Source organism: Sturnira hondurensis, unplaced genomic scaffold (genome assembly GCF_014824575.4).
Source record: "Sturnira hondurensis isolate 20B ecotype Veracruz unplaced genomic scaffold, ASM1482457v3 Scaffold0000880, whole genome shotgun sequence".
Taxonomy (NCBI): domain Eukaryota; kingdom Metazoa; phylum Chordata; class Mammalia; order Chiroptera; family Phyllostomidae; genus Sturnira; species Sturnira hondurensis.
In genome coordinates, this window is record NW_028073511.1 from 12793472 (window position 1) to 12811429 (window position 17958).

General features: G+C 46.5%; 1 protein-coding gene across 1 annotated transcript; it reads right to left on the bottom strand.

Annotated features, from left to right (window-relative positions):
* Positions 1-1059: 1059 nt before the first annotated feature.
* Positions 1060-16578, bottom strand: GCM1 (glial cells missing transcription factor 1). Its single transcript, XM_037056200.1, has 5 exons — positions 16504-16578; positions 6586-6838; positions 5563-5675; positions 4462-4587; positions 1060-2393 (listed from the first exon to the last, which is right to left on the bottom strand). Exons 1-5 carry the CDS (start codon positions 16576-16578, stop codon positions 1659-1661), a joined length of 1302 nt encoding a protein of 433 aa, XP_036912095.1. The 3' UTR covers positions 1060-1658.
* Between the last annotated feature and the right edge of the window lie 1380 nt (positions 16579-17958).

A 17958-nucleotide genomic window follows, 5' to 3' on the forward strand; every position in this document is an offset into this window, starting at 1 on the left:
GCGTCACAACAAGATTTGTTGACAAGTCCTGGTTTTTCTGTAAGAGCTTCACGAATTTCAGTTATCGCTCCGATAGAGGAGGACGGAGTTCACTAGCAGCTTTCCCGTTTCCCAAAGCACCAAATTTGTCTTGTTTGTTCAGGTGTGTCCTAACTTCAGGCAGACTGCAGTAGACAACATCTCCCGAAGCTTCCAGCACAGAATCGCTGATTCCTGCCGTGCCAGTACCTCTTTATGTCGTTACACATTTATGCTTCTTTGTCAGTTTCCCACCAAGAGCCAATCGAGGCTGGTGTGCAGGGACCAGACGGTGCCACCTCAAGGCCCCGGTGCCATAGCCATGTTCACAGTGACGATTATTTTTGAAAAAATAAACAAACAAACGAGAGCGTCTCTCAGAACCGAAAGCTCTGGATGATCAGTAAAAAGTATCTAGAAATGTCTTGTATAATGAATAAAAAATAAAAAGACCTACACCAACACTCACTATCGTGATATTTCAATTAATCATAGTAACGAAAATATCCTAAAAGCACCTAAAAAGAGAGAGTAGGCCATAGTTATAGGACTAGAAAGCAAAATGACATTCAGACTTCTCAACAGTAATTCTGGAAGCTAGAAGCCAATAGAGCAGTATTTTAAGAAAAATATGTGTTACTATAAACAAAAGGACTTTTATGGCTTGGACAGTGTTTGAGGATAGACTGTTGTTGGTTATATAGGAAATTAAGCAACATAATGAGACAATTATTAACTCCAGGAGAAACTAACTGTTGTCTAAAAAAAAGGAAATATAATTATAGTATACCAAACAGCCCAGCTATAAGCAATTCATAAAAGCAGTAATTCTAGATATAAATTTAACCAAAGACTATGATAAAACTTTCCAAAATAATCTAATATCCACATTCAAAACTAAAATGAAGCTTAACCCTGGTTACCTCACACCATATACAAAAATTAATTAGAAGGGGACCACTCACCAAAATGTAAGAACTGAAAATATAAAAACTTCTAGAAGAAAATACAAGGGAAAATCTTCCTAGCTATGGAATACAGAGGATCCAAAACCTGGGAAACAGTATTTGCAAAACATGTATCTGAGTAGAGGCTTTCATCCAGAAGTCATATTTACACTTGCCCAGTCACCCCCACCCCCCACCATCTGCCTCTGGACCCCATAAATCTGATCTCAGATTCTAGAATTTGGGTTTCCTTTTCCAGATTCCTCGTGTAAGTCAATCTTTCTGTGTCTGATTTATGTCATTCAGCATGATGCCTTCATGGTCCACCCATGCCGTCACCAATGGCAGGATTTCCTTCCTTTTTTATGGCTAAATAGTGTTCCATTGTTTATCTACATACACGATGACTTCTTCATCCACTCACCCGTTGGCGGGCATGCTTCCACGTCTGGGCTGCAGTCAATAATGGTGCGATGACCATGGGGGCGCTGGCAATCCCTGTGACATAGTGATGCTGTTTGCTTCAGACGTAAACCCAGAGGTGGGATTGCTGGGTCATATGGTAGTGCTACTGTGAATTTTTTGAGAGACCTCCATACTATTTTCCATGATGACTGCACCAAATCATATTTCTACTAACGATAGAAGGGTTAGTAGAAACAGATCTACTTAGTAGGAGGGTTCAGACACAGATCATCTTAAGGGACAGAGATTCAGAAGCATTTCACTGTTGTAGTGCTCCAAACCCACATACCTCATTTCTTCATCAAAATTCCACTTGCCGTTCTTGCCTGGCAGCGAGTACTGATGGTGTGGGTAAGAGGTGTAGGTAAAGAGAAATGGGTCTTCCTGCGGCGAGTGGCCCGTGGTGGAAGGGTAGTAGCTGTTGAGATCAACGTGCACCTTCTCTTCATAAAGATCAGGCCCTGGATTCGGCCATGATGGATGAGAGCTAGTTTTGGCTGCAGGGGGTTCCACTGGCATCTGCTGGGAAAGGGGTTCTAAGGAGCTCTGGGAAGGGGAGAAATCGTAAGACCAGCCGGCCTGAGGAAAAGCGTAACCGGGGCAACTGCTGTCGCTGAAAGGATTTCTTCCCAAAGCGGCGTTTTTATTCCAGGTCTGCAGATCACTGTAATCAGCGCGGACTCCAGAGACAGAAGGCTGAAGCGGGTCTCCAGCGCTGTAGATCCGACTGCTGGGCACTTTGCACTTCTCGTAGAGCTCAGCAGGGCACATGGAAGCAGTGGGGTCTGCCAGGTCAGTGGCTCCCCCTAAACTGTAACTCTTAAACAAGCCCTCATTCGGTGTCTTCTGCAGGGGGGCGTTAGCCATTAAATGTCCACTGTCATTAGCAGGCAACTGGACGCCTTCCTGGAAAGACCAAGCTAAAGGTAAATTCCCCCAACTCTGTGTTTCTGCTGGAACAGACTGGAAAGGAAAGTGAAGAGTTCATGTTGATAAGTTAGACCAGTGGACACACCTGCCCCAGGTGCCCGTGAGTTCCTCTGCACCCACGGGTGGGCCGCCAGAGGCCCCTCGCTCCTTACGTGCGGAAGCCAGAAACGCACAGACCAGCGCCACCAGACCACCTGGGGCCTGGGCAGTGAAGGCCTCAACGATTGCATTCTAACCTCACTAACGGGGTCGGGGGCGGGGGGGGGGGGGGGNCTTCCTGGAAAGACCAAGCTAAAGGTAAATTCCCCCAACTCTGTGTTTCTGCTGGAACAGACTGGAAAGGAAAGTGAAGAGTTCATGTTGATAAGTTAGACCAGTGGACGCACCTGCCCCAGGCGCCCGTGAGTTCCTCCGCACCCACGGGTGGGCCGCCAGAGGCCCCTCGCTCCTTGCGTGCGGAAGCCAGAAACGCACAGACCAGCGCCACCAGACCACCCGGGGCCTGGGCAGCAAAGGCCTCAACGATTGCATTCTAACCTCACTAACGGGGGCGGGGGCGGGGGGGCGCGGTGCTGAATTGCCCTCTGCTCTGATACGAGTGCGTGTAAACGTTTTCCCCTTAGAGGACAACCTGACATCCTAAAGGCCTCTGTGAGAAACTTGGAAGTGCTGTTTTAAGAAAAGCGAAACTACAACTTTGAAGCCTTATCTCAGACTCAGTACAACTTCCAGGGGATCTCTCTCTCACACATTTCCCTCCTTGACCTGTCTATTTTTTAGTGCTATGTGGAGTCCAAGACACCAGGGTTGTTATTTTTATTTTCTCAAGGCTTTTCTATAAACTCATTTTGCTGAATCATAAATAGGACTTCCAGACCATGAAGTGGTAAATATGTTTCTATAAGTGGAGGAAATATATTGTTTTCCAGTTAATTATGGAAAAAGAATCTAGTTGAGAATTAAGTAATCCTCTTGTTTAGGTCGAACTATTGACTAGTAAGAGGATGAGGGGTGGGGAGAGGCCGTGACCAGGGAAGAGCAGGTGGGAAGAAGTGCCCTTCAACATGTCCGGTGGCTGGGAGAAGGAATGGGGGGCCAGTCATTTGAATTTGGGGCTTACATTTTCTGACAAGAGACACCAGTTATATATTTTTTAAAATGCAAAGTACATTTAGAGCCTCCAGGGATGGACTGGCTCCATTTCTGCCCCCCTGAAAAGAAATGTGGCGCACTGAACAGTAGAAAAACATAGGACTTACTATCACAATTAGGCAGATAAACCTAGAGTACAATATAACCCCCATGAGACATGGACTTCATATCACACCCTCTCAACCCCTGCCCTGATGACCTGTGTTCAGAAACTGCCTTGTTATTTCATCTTGGTAAAGAGTGCTAAAGGAAATACAGGTGACCCCTTAAGGGCATGGGTTTGAACTGTGCTGGCCCACTTACTTGTGGATTTTTTTTTCAATAAATACCTGCTCTGTTTTGATCTGAAGTCGGGAGTCCGTGGCTGCAGAGGGCCACCTGCCTGCACGGGTCTACTCTGGTTTACACAGGGGATCGGAGCACCTGTGCATTTCGGGACCCATGAGGTTGTCCTAGATCCAGTCCCCTATGGGGACAACCAAGGGACAACTTAAGTTTTGGGGGAGTCAAAAGCTACATGCATATTTCCAACTGCTCGGGGTTGGGGTCAGCAGCCTTAACCCCTGCATTGTCGAAGAGTCAGCTGTGATCTGTTTTAGGGGGGAGAAAAGAAAATTGGGGGGTGGAGCATGAGGCTAACATTTGTAGAGATCATTTTAGTTAATTTTGTTTCTATCAGAACCAAAATATTGAGTGCCAAATACAGGTTAAGTGCTAATTCCAGTCTCTTTTTTGTTGTAGCAGGGAAGACGCTCTTAAAATTACACAGAACGTATAACTGAGAGCATGCTACCGAGATGGTAGACATTAAGAGGAAAACCTCGGGTTCCGTTTCTGTGGCAGATGCCTGCTTGTAGGTGAGCCTGACAGGAAATGACTTACGGCTCTCATTTATAGGTAATGAGTGGTGAGTCGCAGGATGTTTTGAACACACATGGGGAAAAACTACCTTAGCCTCCGGGCCCCTGTTCAGCTTCAAGGTGGAAGAAGATGGAGTGTGCACTTTCTTCATTGTTCTTCTTGCCTCGGCTTCCAGTTTGGTCTCAGGTTTTGGATGATCATGTTCTCCCTTTGACTTAAAAGAGAGACAGGGCATAAAATAAATAACCGGTGGTACTTCTGGTGTGTAAAATTCTACCCTAAGGGTGGCTAAGCCCTTTAAGTGCCTCCCACACCCACCCTGTGCTTTCTGGCCTGCCTGCTTTTGTTCACGCCGCCCGTCTCCCCCACGTGGCAAAGCCGTATTCACAGGGACGCCAAGCAATGCCGACTGCCCACGATCTCATTTAGCCTGAGGCACAGCCCCGAACGCACAGACCACCGTTCTCGTCCCCGGTTTACAGAATGGGATACGGAGGCACGGAGAGATTATGGGACCAGGGTCACTCCCCCTAGTACGTGGGTGAGCTGGGATTAAAATGTGCTGAGCCGGCCACTCGTTCAAGATGTGGGGAATCCTGGGAGCAGGTTGTTCAAAACAGCCCACAGCTTGGAATCAGCCGAGACAGGAAGAGTGTCAGCACTGGGACTGGCGACCCCTACCAACCGGAACATTTTCTCTCTGGAGGGTGGGGTGATCAGCGCTCCACCGATCCAAACCCAGGCAGTTTACCTTACCCGCTGGGAGAGGCTGCTCTTCACCACTGTGCACAGCACCCCCCGCATCTACTTCTTAGTACCCAGATGTCACAAAGAACTGGGGCTCAGGGGAGCAAAGTGTTTCAGTCCACAGAGCCGTGCAGAAGTCAGAGCTGGAATTTACTCTGGGGTTTGCTGGAGGCAGCCACGTGAGGCAGGGCTGCCGACCCGAGTGGGATCAGATCCCTAAGCCCTCAGGGGCCCGAGCCAGAGGCAGTCAGCTACCCTCGAGGGCTCTGTGCTCGGCACCTGTCGAGGTGTGGGGTACCGACACTTGCTCGCCCAGAGTGTGCCTTGTGGTGGTGCCGGGTCTCCTTCACCTGGGCATCTCCGGTGTGAGACTCCTCCTTGTCCTCTAAACATTTCTTGAATTAAAGAGAAATGCATGTTATCACTCTAAGTCAAACCCAACCTGGAAAAATATGAAGCGTCCGTCATGCCTCCAGAAGTTGGTGACTGGGAAGCCCCCGTGGCCTCGGCAAGCAAGCAGCTTCAGAGGGCTGTCACAGTTGGGGCAGCGTTTCCCTACAAAAGAGCAGAGGATGGTGACCGCTCCCGGCTGAGCCATGCCAGCTGACTCCTGAGTGTGCGCAGTCCTGGCGGTGGCAGCCTGGACTCCTGGACGGAGGGCGCACCTGGGCACAGCTGGATGCACTGCCAACAACTGGGCGTTACCCCTGGCCCTTGGAAGGCGGGCCACCATAACGGCCTAGGTCAGTCTCATGTGAGGACAGAGGAAACGGCCTACAGAATGGGGTATTTCACAGGTCCGATGGGGGAGTGCCTCTGAGCAGAAAATCCTTCCCTAGTTATTTATTGATACTTGAAATTCTTTATAGAGAAGAAGAAAAAGTTCTTTTATTTCATGATTAGAAGTCAGGGGCAAGGGCCCAAGCCATGTGGGACAGAGAACATAGCTATCAGATCTCCACTGAAGTGTGAATGACTGATGTTGGGTCCTGCCCTGAGAGCAAGACCTGGACACAGGCTACAAGGACAGAACATGAAGCACTGGTTTCCACTGCTCCCACTGAAAACCAAAGCACTGCCTGAGATCACACAGGGACCCGTGCCCCAGAGAGGTCAGGGGGCGAGCCTAAAAAACAACTTTCTCCTAAACTTTACTAGGGTGCACTGATGAATTAGTGTTAGTCCTATAAGTGAGGCATCTTCCTTTTAACAGAGGCCTTGAGTCAGGTGCCTTAACTCCAGGGAGCACTTTTAATGCAGGTGCTCCGGCCACGGCAGACCTGTGGGGCAGTCCCCCCATGGGGTTCTCCTTAATACGCTCTACATAGGAACACCTTGGTCTCCACCACCCTTCCGCGTGAAGGTTGGGTGGGACCTTGAGATGTGCCGGGAAGCAGTGGCCCATCTGGGCAGGAGCCTTTGAATGAAGCCAGCCTCGTCTCCAAGGCCAGCGAGCCCTACTCACTCTGCTGCTTCTGCCGGGCTTTGTCACAGATGGCAGGTCTCAGGTAGATCTTGCGGCCCTCCCTGGTGGAGCAGTCGCGGCTGCACACCACCACGCCCAGGCAGGACTTCTTAAGGATGCGCGAGTTGTGGTTGTTGGTGTTGCGCATGGCCCAGCTGCTCAGGTGCCTCTGCGCGTTCCTGTCCTCTGCGCTGTAGATGAACTTCTCGTAGGAATCTGGCCATTCTTGGAACCAGTCAGTCTTTTTCACATCCTTAGGGAATCACAAAGAGTATTATTATATTTGAAGCTACAAGACACAACTGTCCACCACTGTGGAGCCAACAGACACAAAGGTTTTTTCCGGCTCTCAGGAGCTAGGTGAGAGGCCTTCACAAAGACCAACTTGGGTCCAGTTCAGGTGGGGAGACCTGAGAACTCAGCACAGCAGCAGGACACGACTGCTGTGCCTACTGAACCTCTGCTCCCCGGACCACAGTGAGCTGGGGTTCAGCCCCCGGAGTCCCGCCCGATGGCTGCTTCTCTAACCCCTGGTGATAAGAGTTGGGACCATTCTCACCAAGAATTTCTGAGGGTGAAGTAATATTACTGTTCCCTGACACCGTGTGGAAATCCTTCAGGCAGGATAGTGAGATACTATCTCCTATCACAGTGTGGTTTCCTTATAAAGAACAATAGCCTTGGCTGGTGTGGCTCAGTGGATTGAGCGCGGGCCTGCAAACCACACGATAGAGGTTCGATTCCCAGTCAGGGCACGTTCCTGGGTTGCAGGCCAGTTCCCAGCAGGGCATGCATGAGAGGAAACCATACATTGATGCTTCTCTCCCTCTCTCCTCCCCTTCCCCTCTAAAGATAAAGAAATTTAAAAAAAAGAACAATAGGGTTTATGCAAAGCTACCAGCAGTGGGAAAGCTGGAGAGCCCTGGTGCAGGAGGATTCCGAGAGCTGCTTCCTGCCCTGGGGAGATTTTCTTCCCTTTCCTCTACTCCCATGGCCATGTCCCTCAAGCAGGGAGGAGAGTAAGGAAAAGCTGACTGTGACCGGAAGTGCCTCTCTTCGTGCCCAGGACTGGCACTAGTCCCTGTGTGTGAACCTCCAGCTGCACTAAGGCACCCAGTCACTAGAGCCCAAGTCACTTGGCTTTCTGTGCATGTGTGTGACAGGGGTAACACGACCGAGTATCCCAAGAGTAGTTCTGACCATTCAATATTAGTCACTGGTGCACGGCTCACACTCTTTACGCCCTGCTTCGGTTGAGAGATGCTCCATTCGACAGATCCCACCTGGTTCTTAGAGAGAGAATTATTGAGCAGTCTCAGGCATCGGCCTGGGTCTGTGTCATCTGCACAGCTTCCAGAGACCTGCCATGGCATAAGAACATTGTTCATTAAGAAGATTCCAGAAGATCAGACTAGAAGATTCTAGGCAGCCCAGAAGGAGTGATCAGGGTACTACTGGTGTTGACTGAGATAAAATTCAAGTTTAGAACATGCCAAAGAACTTTGTAACCTGAGACTCTGGGCAAGTTATTCTTGTCTCTTACGCCTCAGTTTGTTCTTCTCTGAAATAGGAACATTGATAAAACACACTCCACACAGCACTGCAAAGAGCAGGTCTGCAAGCCTCATACGGTGGCTGCGGTTGGGATGAAATGTCACGGGAGCTAAGGCAGGTCTGGGGGAACAGGAGAGGTTTCACGCACAGGAGAGGTTAGTGGTGAAGAACGTGGGTCTGCAAACTAGGACCCATGGCCAAATCGAACCCACTGTCTGTTTTTGTAAGTAAAGTGTTACTGGAACATAACCATGTCCCTTCATTTGATTGTTGTCCACGAATACTTTATACCACCACGGCAGAGCTGAGTGGTGATGGCACAGACTGGGTTGCCCACAAAGCCTAAAACATTTACCACGTGGCCCTCTACAGAGCGTTTGCCAATGCCTGGCTAAGAGCAAGGCCGGTGGAGGCAGATGCCCTGGTGTGAGTCTTAATACAGTTCCTGCCCTCTCGGTGCCTTTTCCTCTCTGTACCAGGAGCACCTACCCCACAGGGGGTTGTGAGGACGGAATCTGTTAACATACACAAAACGTTTGACGCCGTGTTTGGCACGGAGCAAGTTCCACATCAACGTTAGCTGTTACTCTACTAGACAGACCTAGGGCCACACACAGAGCGAGCCACTGTGTTGTAGGAGCCACCAGCTTTCAGGAGAAGAAAGGCCACATAGTGGTCACTTCACGCTTTAAACCTCGCCAAGCCAAATGCAAGACGGGAGTCCAAGCACCTGCCAAACAAAGCGTGATTGGTGCCGTGCCAGCTGCACCACCCGCCTTCTCAGGGCATGGACAACAGCTGGCCCTTCGCTCACGTGCCTGCAGTGCAATGGGAAGGGCTGCTGGCCCAGAAGAGAGGGGTGAAAGGACAGGAGTCACAGAGTGTGGCCCCTGGAGGGGCAGTCTCCTTCCGCAGCTCCATTAGAGTTCCGGGAAAGAGGCACAGTCAGGCCCAGGTGCTGAACAGACCGTCTGCTTCTTCCAGGCCTCCCTCTCCTCAAGGTCTGGGGAATTCTGAGCCGGATAAAATTCAACGCCCCAGTGTGAGAGAAATAGCTCAGGCAGCCCCATCTCCTGCTTTCTCCACCCACCACCTCTCCTCCGCCTTCTGATCCAAGCTCCAAACAAGGCTTTCTTTTTTTCTTCACAGAAATGCCATAGAAAGCATAACGCTTTATCCTCCGAAATAATGAAAATGCAGGTTGAAATGTGCATCTTTGTCTAACAGCTTGGGCTGTAAAATCTACTGGTGGGTTTTAATTACACAGACACAAAGCACCGTTGTCAGGGTGGCAGAAGCAGGCCAAGGTAGACTTGGATCAGCTGAGGTTTTCATGTTTGAGAGGAGAGAGCGACGCCTTTAGCCTGGTCAAGGGCATCAACCCCAGGAGCCAGGAGGAGGGGGAAAAAGATGTCCACTGTCTGTGTGTCTGTCTCTCTTTCCCATTTTCTCTCAGTTTAATGTATATTCGGACCTCCCTGCAGGCTTCCTCTTTGACCCATGGATTAACTTAGAAATACATTGTTTAGTTTCCACGGGTTTCTAGATTTTCCTGTTGTCTTTTGCTATTATTTTCCAGTTTGATTCCATTGTATTTGGAGAACACACTCTGTGTTTTTAGTTATTTCAACATTCTTGAGGTTTGTGTTGGGGATCACAGTACATTTTACACTCTACAGTCTTTTGCACATTTTTTGCAGTGGCCCCTGCACTTGCACCCAGGTTTCCAGAACCATTACTAATGCAACAATTCTGACAAAGTATGGACTTGAGAAAATTACCCCCGGAGTAAAATACTCCAGCTATTCTCTTGGCTATTTATGCTCAGTCTTTTGACCTGGGTGCTCTGTGGGATCCTTGACCATCCTTGACCTTGTGACAGTGAAATTAAGGAAAACCCAGGTCACAATAACTCAAAGGTGTCTAGGTGTGAAGTGAAGGTCAATGACTTCTGAGAGTCTTTTAAATTTCAGGCACAGGAGTGGGTAAAATGTAAAAGAAAGAACAATCATTTCTTAATCAGGTTTAGTAAATCCCCACAAAATATTTTCTTTCCTTTTCTTTTTTTCCTAGAGCTTTTGTTTATTTTAATTTCTAACTTTTCATGAGTAACTCTTTGTTTTTCCTCTTGGTTAAGAAGCTTATAATTTAAGGGGAGTATTCTTAAGTTTTCCAACATGTGAATCCAACTAATTTATATTTCATGACCACATTGGTAATATCTTTGGGAGCTTAATTAATGTCTCTATGACTTCTGTAATTTTTTACTGAGACTTAATCATCTAACTCACTCAAAAGCTTTGCAACTCCATGCAATCAGAGGGCAACCTTCATCCTCCCCTCATTCTAATTTACTCAGCTACTTCAAGTTTTAATTGAAGCCTTGAATTTTAACTTTAAGCCTTGAGAAGTAAATATATTCTATTATAGAAAACAAGCAAATTAAAATCAAAACTCTGAAATAAGGCATCAAAAATACCTATATTGCCATGTTTTATATTAAAATTGGTTTTCATTTTGAATATAGTCTAGTTGCATACAAAGCAATTTCCCACCAGGTTTTCTTTAATTATAATAGCTTAGTCACTCCTGGTAAACAAATGTTTCCAAGCAAAACAAGAATAGCAAACAGATACATCTTAAAGCAAATCAGAGGCAAAAAGAATTGGATGTTACCTATGGAACACAGAAAAACAATTCAACCAACATTTGGGTTTACATACAACTTTTCAAGAACTTATTTTTTTTGAGAGAACTGAAAACCAAACTCCAAGCGTTATTGAAAAGAGAAATTCAATCCAACAAAATGATTTTGAGTTAAATCAAGAATTCCTGTTGGGGCTAAACCTGCCATTTTCTTCCTTTGTTAAGGGGTCAAGACAAGGACCAAAAGTTCCTAACTTGCTCAGACCACAGGAAAGGGAGCCAGTTACCCAGCTTTTAAACTCTCCGACCCACTCCTCTCCTCTCCCTTCCACTCCCCACTCCACCCCACTGAGCAAGGGCCCTGCTGACAGGCGCTCAGAAGAGAGCTCTGCGCCCACTGGTGCAGTAAGGGTTCCGTCTGCCTCACACCGGAAGCACAGGGCAGCAGATTCCTGCCCCCAGTCGCAGGGGACCCAAGGATCATGGAAGCGCCTATCGGTGGCACTGCCCCAAGAAGTTTAAAGAGACAAGAAAACTGGACAAAGAGGACAAAACCATCAGACTAACACAGCACTACCTGATCATGTGGCCAGGTAGTACCCGACAAGACATCCAGAATCTGGTACCTGTGAGCTCTCTAACACCAACACACAAAGATTATACTGCAGCTGGCTCATTCGGAGAGCACTGAGTCGCATGAATTCACAGAAAGAGCTAAAAAATTCATCTTTGCTAATCTTGTTTTGCTCACCCCCCTACAAAAGCTAAGAAATTTTTCTGGCTAAAATCACTAGGAATTGACTGAACTGGAGCTGTAACCTCTTTGTAGTTGATGCACGGGGTGTTGGGTTGGTCTGCATTTCTATTTAACCTATGTATACCTTTATTTTTCCCCCCTATCAAATATGTACCTCAGCTGCGTGAGTTAATGACTCGGTGTGGCTTTGGCCTTGGGCTTACTCTGAAAACTGCTCATGCTTAGGAACACAATGATTCAGAGCGTTTGTCTGCTACGGTGATGTTGGAACGCCTGTCATTTTGCTCAGAAAAACTGGCCGGTGTTCAGAATGGAGTGGGTACTCTCACCTTCTTTCTGAAGTGGGACGATTTAGGAGTAAAAGGAACTGATTCTCTTCTCAATTTTCAATCAGAAAAAATAAAAAAATTTTCTTAGAGATTCCAGGCTCTGAAGTATTATAATCAGGACTAATGATACTTTCTGGGACCACATGGTAAACATTTTAATGAAAGTAAAACTAAACCAACACCAAACATTTGCTGCTTGCACCAAGAAAACCCTAAAGCAATTATATCTGAACTTTCAAAATGCAAAATTGGTATATTAGGTTGGCCTGGAGTAAACAGACTTTTCTCTATGATGGTTTTGAGTAATTTAAGTGCCTGCAGTTCTGGGCTGGCTCCCCAGGGACTGGACTAAGAAGAGATGGATATCAAAATAACCTCAAGTGAGAGGAGTGGCCAGAACAAGTGAAAAGAAGGTTTGTAAAGACACCTATGCAGCTACAGAGGTGGAAACACACATGAAACAAACTGGGCAGCGATGGTATATTGAGGGCACCTGGCCCCTTTAAACCCAAATCAGATCATGCTGCTTTCTAGCCCAATAAGCCCAATGGCTTCCCACTGCCTGCAAAATAACCCAGTCCTCTTAGGACCCCCTGCTCCTGAACCTTTTCCCCCACCCACAGCCTCCCAAATCTCCTTGCTGGACACTGTGCACAAGCTCGCTCAAATGCAGACTTTGAATAGCTCCAGACTCTGGTGCCCTGCTCGGCCTTCATTGTCTGGATTGCTTTCTTCACCAGCCCTAACCCTCCCACATCTTACAGTGCACTTCTCTGGAGAAGGCCCTTTGCCAGGGTCTCTGCCTTGTTTTCCATGCCCAGGTCATGCTGGATTACATACTTCCTCTTCCCAGCACCTTGAGCATTTTTCTGCATGGCCCTGATTCTCTACTTGGGGGCATTTACCTTGCTTCCCTTCTCCCAGATCAAGTTAGCACTGCTCTTCCATGGGACCCCTGTATCCCTGAGCCTGCTATAGTGTCTGGCACATTCTAGTCACTCAGAAAAGGTCTGATGTCCCGGTAAGGACATCGCCATTCACTACTGTCAAAAATTAACCTGTAAATCTTGCTGTATCTGCGACCCATACAGGGGTATGGCGTTTCTGGGACCTGAAGAGAATCAGGATTCATTATGGTGACCATTGTGAAACACGTGAATGTTTCAAGTATTTCATTGTGAAACATTTGAAGCACGTGAGTGGGTTAATAGGAAAGGAATTTGGTTTACGAGTTGCAGGAATTTGCCCACAGGTTGCAGAAATAGGGATCCTGGCAAGATTATAAAATTATGAAAAATAAACAAGAAATCCTTTGTGTGGGTGGGGCAGAGAATAAAATTGGGGAAGTTTATAATAATTACAAATCAATGCATTTGATCCTTTAAACATTTTTTTTTTCAAATGTCCAAACAGGTGGTGTGAGGAAGAGTAATTGCCTAAGGGACTCCAGAAAAAAGGCTCCACGGTCAAAAATAAGTTAGGGCAACGCTGCCTAACTCGGCTCCCTCTTGGGAGAGCCACCAACGCACAGTTCGGTTAGGAAGGCTCAGGGTCTGTTGGAACTTCGCTGAACCTAGCGTTTCTCTTTTCCTTTCTTCACAGCACCCCTTGCGATTGCTCGTGACTTTCACTGCACTGAAAACATTTTGGGAAAAGCTGCTCTACACGGCATAGAGCTTTAGGCAGGGTGTATAGGAATTAACTATTTTCACTTCAACGAGGAGGTGCCTAAGACTTCAAAAGATCAATTTGTGTAGAGTCACACAGATTATAAACAATGAAGTCATTTGTTAGTAAAATCCGTATTTGTCATTTGCTGTTTAATATATACTAGGCATTGTGGTGGGCCTGGGCCGACAGTTCTAGAACCCTAGACTATTAGAATACAAGGGCCCATGAGAGACAACTGAAAGTTTCCCTTTCCAGAGGAAAGGGATGTCTGAAAAGGTAACCAAGTCCTGCCTGAGGCTCCACAGATAAAAACCAGCAGAATTGAAATTCAGCACAAAGGCTCTGTGTCCACGCCCCTGCTTCTCAGAGCTTGCTGCCTGCTTCCAGATTGGTGCACAACACATAAAATCGAGTATGTGTGGACATCCTCCCAAGACCTCTTATTTTTCACCTCAAACTGGTTCTCGATACAATTTCAGAGCCAGTGTAAACCCAGCTGAGGATGGTGTTGTCTCTGCTTAGAAAATTTTAAGGACTATCTGCACTTAAAGAAAAAAGATTTTATTTATTTATTTTTAGAGAAGGGAAGGGAGGATGAAAGAGAGGGAGAGAAGCATCAATGTGTGATTCCTCTCAAGCGCCCCAAACCCGGGGGACCTGGCTGGCAACCCAGGCGTGTGCCCCGACTGGGAATCCAACTGGCAACCCTTTGGTTCACAGGTGGGCGCTGAATCTACTGAGCCACACCAGCCGTTTGCAGTTTAATCACTTCCCTAGTGTATTTCACAAATTAAAGGGCATTTAGATATTTCTATGAGAAATCAAAGTTTTTCTATGAACTATAAGCCATACATTTCCAAAATTGAGTGTGTGTTTTTGTTGTAAATTTTTCAGTTTAGTGCCTTGGATCACCGAGAATGCTTTTATTTTGGGAACTCATGTCGGAACATGCACTTTCATGAGCCCTGAGACTCCAGGCTCTTTCCTTCTTTCATCTGCAGATCTGATGGGTATGGACCCCCTACTCCTGAAAGAGTGGGCGTTAGTATCCAGGGCTCCCTGTCATTGCATGGACTCTCAGACCCCACTACAGCTCCTGCTCTGGGGCGTGACATTTGAAAATCGTTTGTGGGCCTGTTTACTTCAATTCTTGATTTCAAGGATGCCCATCTTATATTTGGGAGTTACCACTGTGAAATTAGGAATGGGCAGACATACAGGTCCTTGAGCCAGGAGTAATTAAAATTTACCATAAAATTTTCCCTAAAACAGCTGTAATAATCATAAGCCAATGAAGAGCAACTACGAAGACAAATCCCTAAAATAGAAATTATGATTTAGCTGTGATTTAATCATCCTTATATGAATGAAAAGTAGGACACACTTAGTATCCATCACTTTTCCAAGACCTACCAAGAGAGAATGTAAGGGGGGATTTGAAGAGAAACGAGAGAGCCGGGACCAGCACGGCTCAGTGGTCCGGCATCGTACCACACACCGAAAGGTCTCTGGCTTGGTCACAGGCCTGGGTTGCAGGCAAGGCCCGCAGCTGGTGGGGTGTGAGAGGCAACAGATGCTTCTCTCGCACACTGGTTTCTCTCTCCCTTCCTTTCTCCTTCCCTTCCCCACTCTCTAAAAAGAAATGAATAAAATCTTCAAAGAAAAGAAAGAACAGGAAAATTTTTGAAAAGATTTAAACATAAAGAAACACAAAAGAAAGTTAGAGCAAAACTTGGAATGATCTGAAAGCCTTCCTCAGAGTGAAAATCTGGAGTGGTTATAAATCAAGACTGTGGACTCTCCATTCCCTCTCCACTGCTTGGGATAATTCAAACTACTCGTTCCCCAGAATCGGACAGACTGGCTCAGACTTTTCAGTACTTGGCAGTGGCGGTCTCCAGTCCTAGCCAATCACCCCTTTGAAACAACTTTCAGTAAAGCATCCTTCGGATATCAGAGAGGGAGGTCAAGCAGTCAGTTTTAAGCAATGAATGTTTTCCACCACATTAGGAGTTAAAAAGTCAATTGCCAAAAATGAAGGACAAGAAAACATCAACCAAAAGCCATCCCACGGCTGGAAAGCAGCCCAGTGCGCGCACGCTCGCTGTTTACGAGATCTAGCAGAGCATGCAGGGTCCCACACGAGCTCTGTCGTTTGGACCTTCCAGGTACAGATTTCATTCAAAGTCATTTCTACAGCAAATACAGTTGTTTGGGAGCCTGTGCAGTATGAAGAGTTAATCTACAGGCAAATACATGATCACGTGCTTTCTTCTTTCAGCTCGTCAGGTGGGTGCAACCTGAGCCAAGCCAACATTGAAGGAGCAGGGAAGGAGCATTTTCTGCGCCACAGTCTGGAACAAGGGTGGAGTGGAGGGGTGGGGGCAGGGTCTGCTAAGTAAAGACTCACTCAAATCACAGGTTTTGACATCTTTTAAAATTCCTCAGTGGGATGTCTAGCTGCAGCTCTGGAGGAGAGAAGTTACCCAGTCGAGACCCCCACCCATTTCTTTACAAGTCTTAGCAAGTTAATAGTTAAGGCTTCATAGTCAAATACAGGGTGGGGCAAAAGTAGGTTTATAGTTGTGAGTACATGGAAACAGAGTTTATTCTTGTATTATTATTTATTAATTATTGCATGATTTTTTCTTTTTGACTCTTTTTAAATATTTTATTTCTTTATTTTTAAAGATACGAAGGGAGGACAGAAGAGAGGGAGGGAGGGAAACATCTAGGTGTGGTTGGCTCTTGTGTGCCCTCTATCAGAGACCTGGCCCACAACCCAGGCATGTGCCATGACTGCGAATTAAACTGGCGATCCTTTGGTTCTTGTGCCGGCAAGCCACTGAGCCACACCAGCCAAGGCTAATCATTGTATTGTTTTCCACACGAACAACTGTAAACCTACTTTAGCCCCACCCTACCCTGTAATGAAGGTACATTCTTATAGCAAGTACATACCTGTGGCAGTTTTATATCATTAATATCCCAGCTTAATATCCCTTTGGCCTCAGAATCAAATTCCTGAGGTTCCATGACAAAGTCAGGTCACCCACCAATTTCCGTCTATTCAACTCCCCTCAGCAGGGCTGAAGAATTTTGCTCTTGATATGAATGGATGAGTCCACTCAAGCAGCTTACACCGGGAGATTGTTTTCTGATTCTAAAAAATAAATGATAATAATACTGACCATTAAAGAGATAAAAATCAGTGCTTGCCTAACTGAAAAACATTTTTGCAATCACCAACACACAAACAGAAGTAAAATGTAGAAGCCGGTAGGGATCTTGCTGAAAGAAAGACTGACCACTGGGAATCAGAAGTTCAGTGACCACTGCGAGAACCTCTGGGTTCGGGCTGCCTTTCTCCTTGCTGAACCCAGGTGGCAAAGGCCTTAGTGCAAGTGGCTGTCACCTGTAGCCAGTGGTTAGGACCTTTCCCCCATAACTGTACCTGTGTTGGAGAGGGAAAGCTGGCTTGGAATTCTTCCCATGGAAACGCCTTCGTAAATTAGCCATGGTGTGGATGAAGTTACAGGAAGGGAACATCACAACCAGATGTGTCTTTACGGCATTTTAAAAATCTAGGTTGCTAGATTAATTGGAGATTAGTTTTGTTCTCCTCAATAAATCCAGTGTACATTTTGTATCTTCACATATTATCAAATGATATGCTCACATGAGATTCCTCTAAAACCTCAGCATTATTGACATTTTGGACACGGTGATTCTTTGTTGTCGGGGGTGATCTCATGCACTGTAGGATGTCCAGCGGCATCGTTGGTCTCTGCCCTTTAGGCGCTGGTCGCAAACCAGCCCTCTTTGCTGTGACAACCAAACATGTCTGGAGACATGGCCAGGGTTTTCCTGGGGTGGGGGCAGGGACTGTATGAGCACTGTAGCTCTAACGTAGTGTTTCTGGTCATTCACCCTGAAGCACTCTTCAAGACTTTCCAACTTCATTTTTGGCAGCCGCACTTTTCTGTCCCCCACGAGAAAAGTCTCTCTCACTTTACTTCGACTAAATTGTATTATGTAAACAACAGATACTCCAAATTTTGTGCAAATTGCATTTCTTCCCCCCACCCCCAGAAATACTGCTATAGTTTCTAATTATAATTAAAGGAAATTTACAAACTAAGCAATAAAGTTGGTTTGAATTGTTCTTCTGAGAAAAAACGAGTCACTTTGCAGATGCAATGGGCTTGGTAGTAGAATATTAAGAGACACAGGTTTACAGGCACAGCTGACCCCTGAACAATGTGAGGGTTAAAGATGCCAGCACCGCGTGCAGTCAAAAATCAGAGCGTAATTTAAGTCGGCTCTCTGCACGCACGCATTCCCCTCCACAGATCAAAAATACTGCCTCATTACCATGTACCGGTGCTCTTGTAAGAACAAGGGACATGATGATGT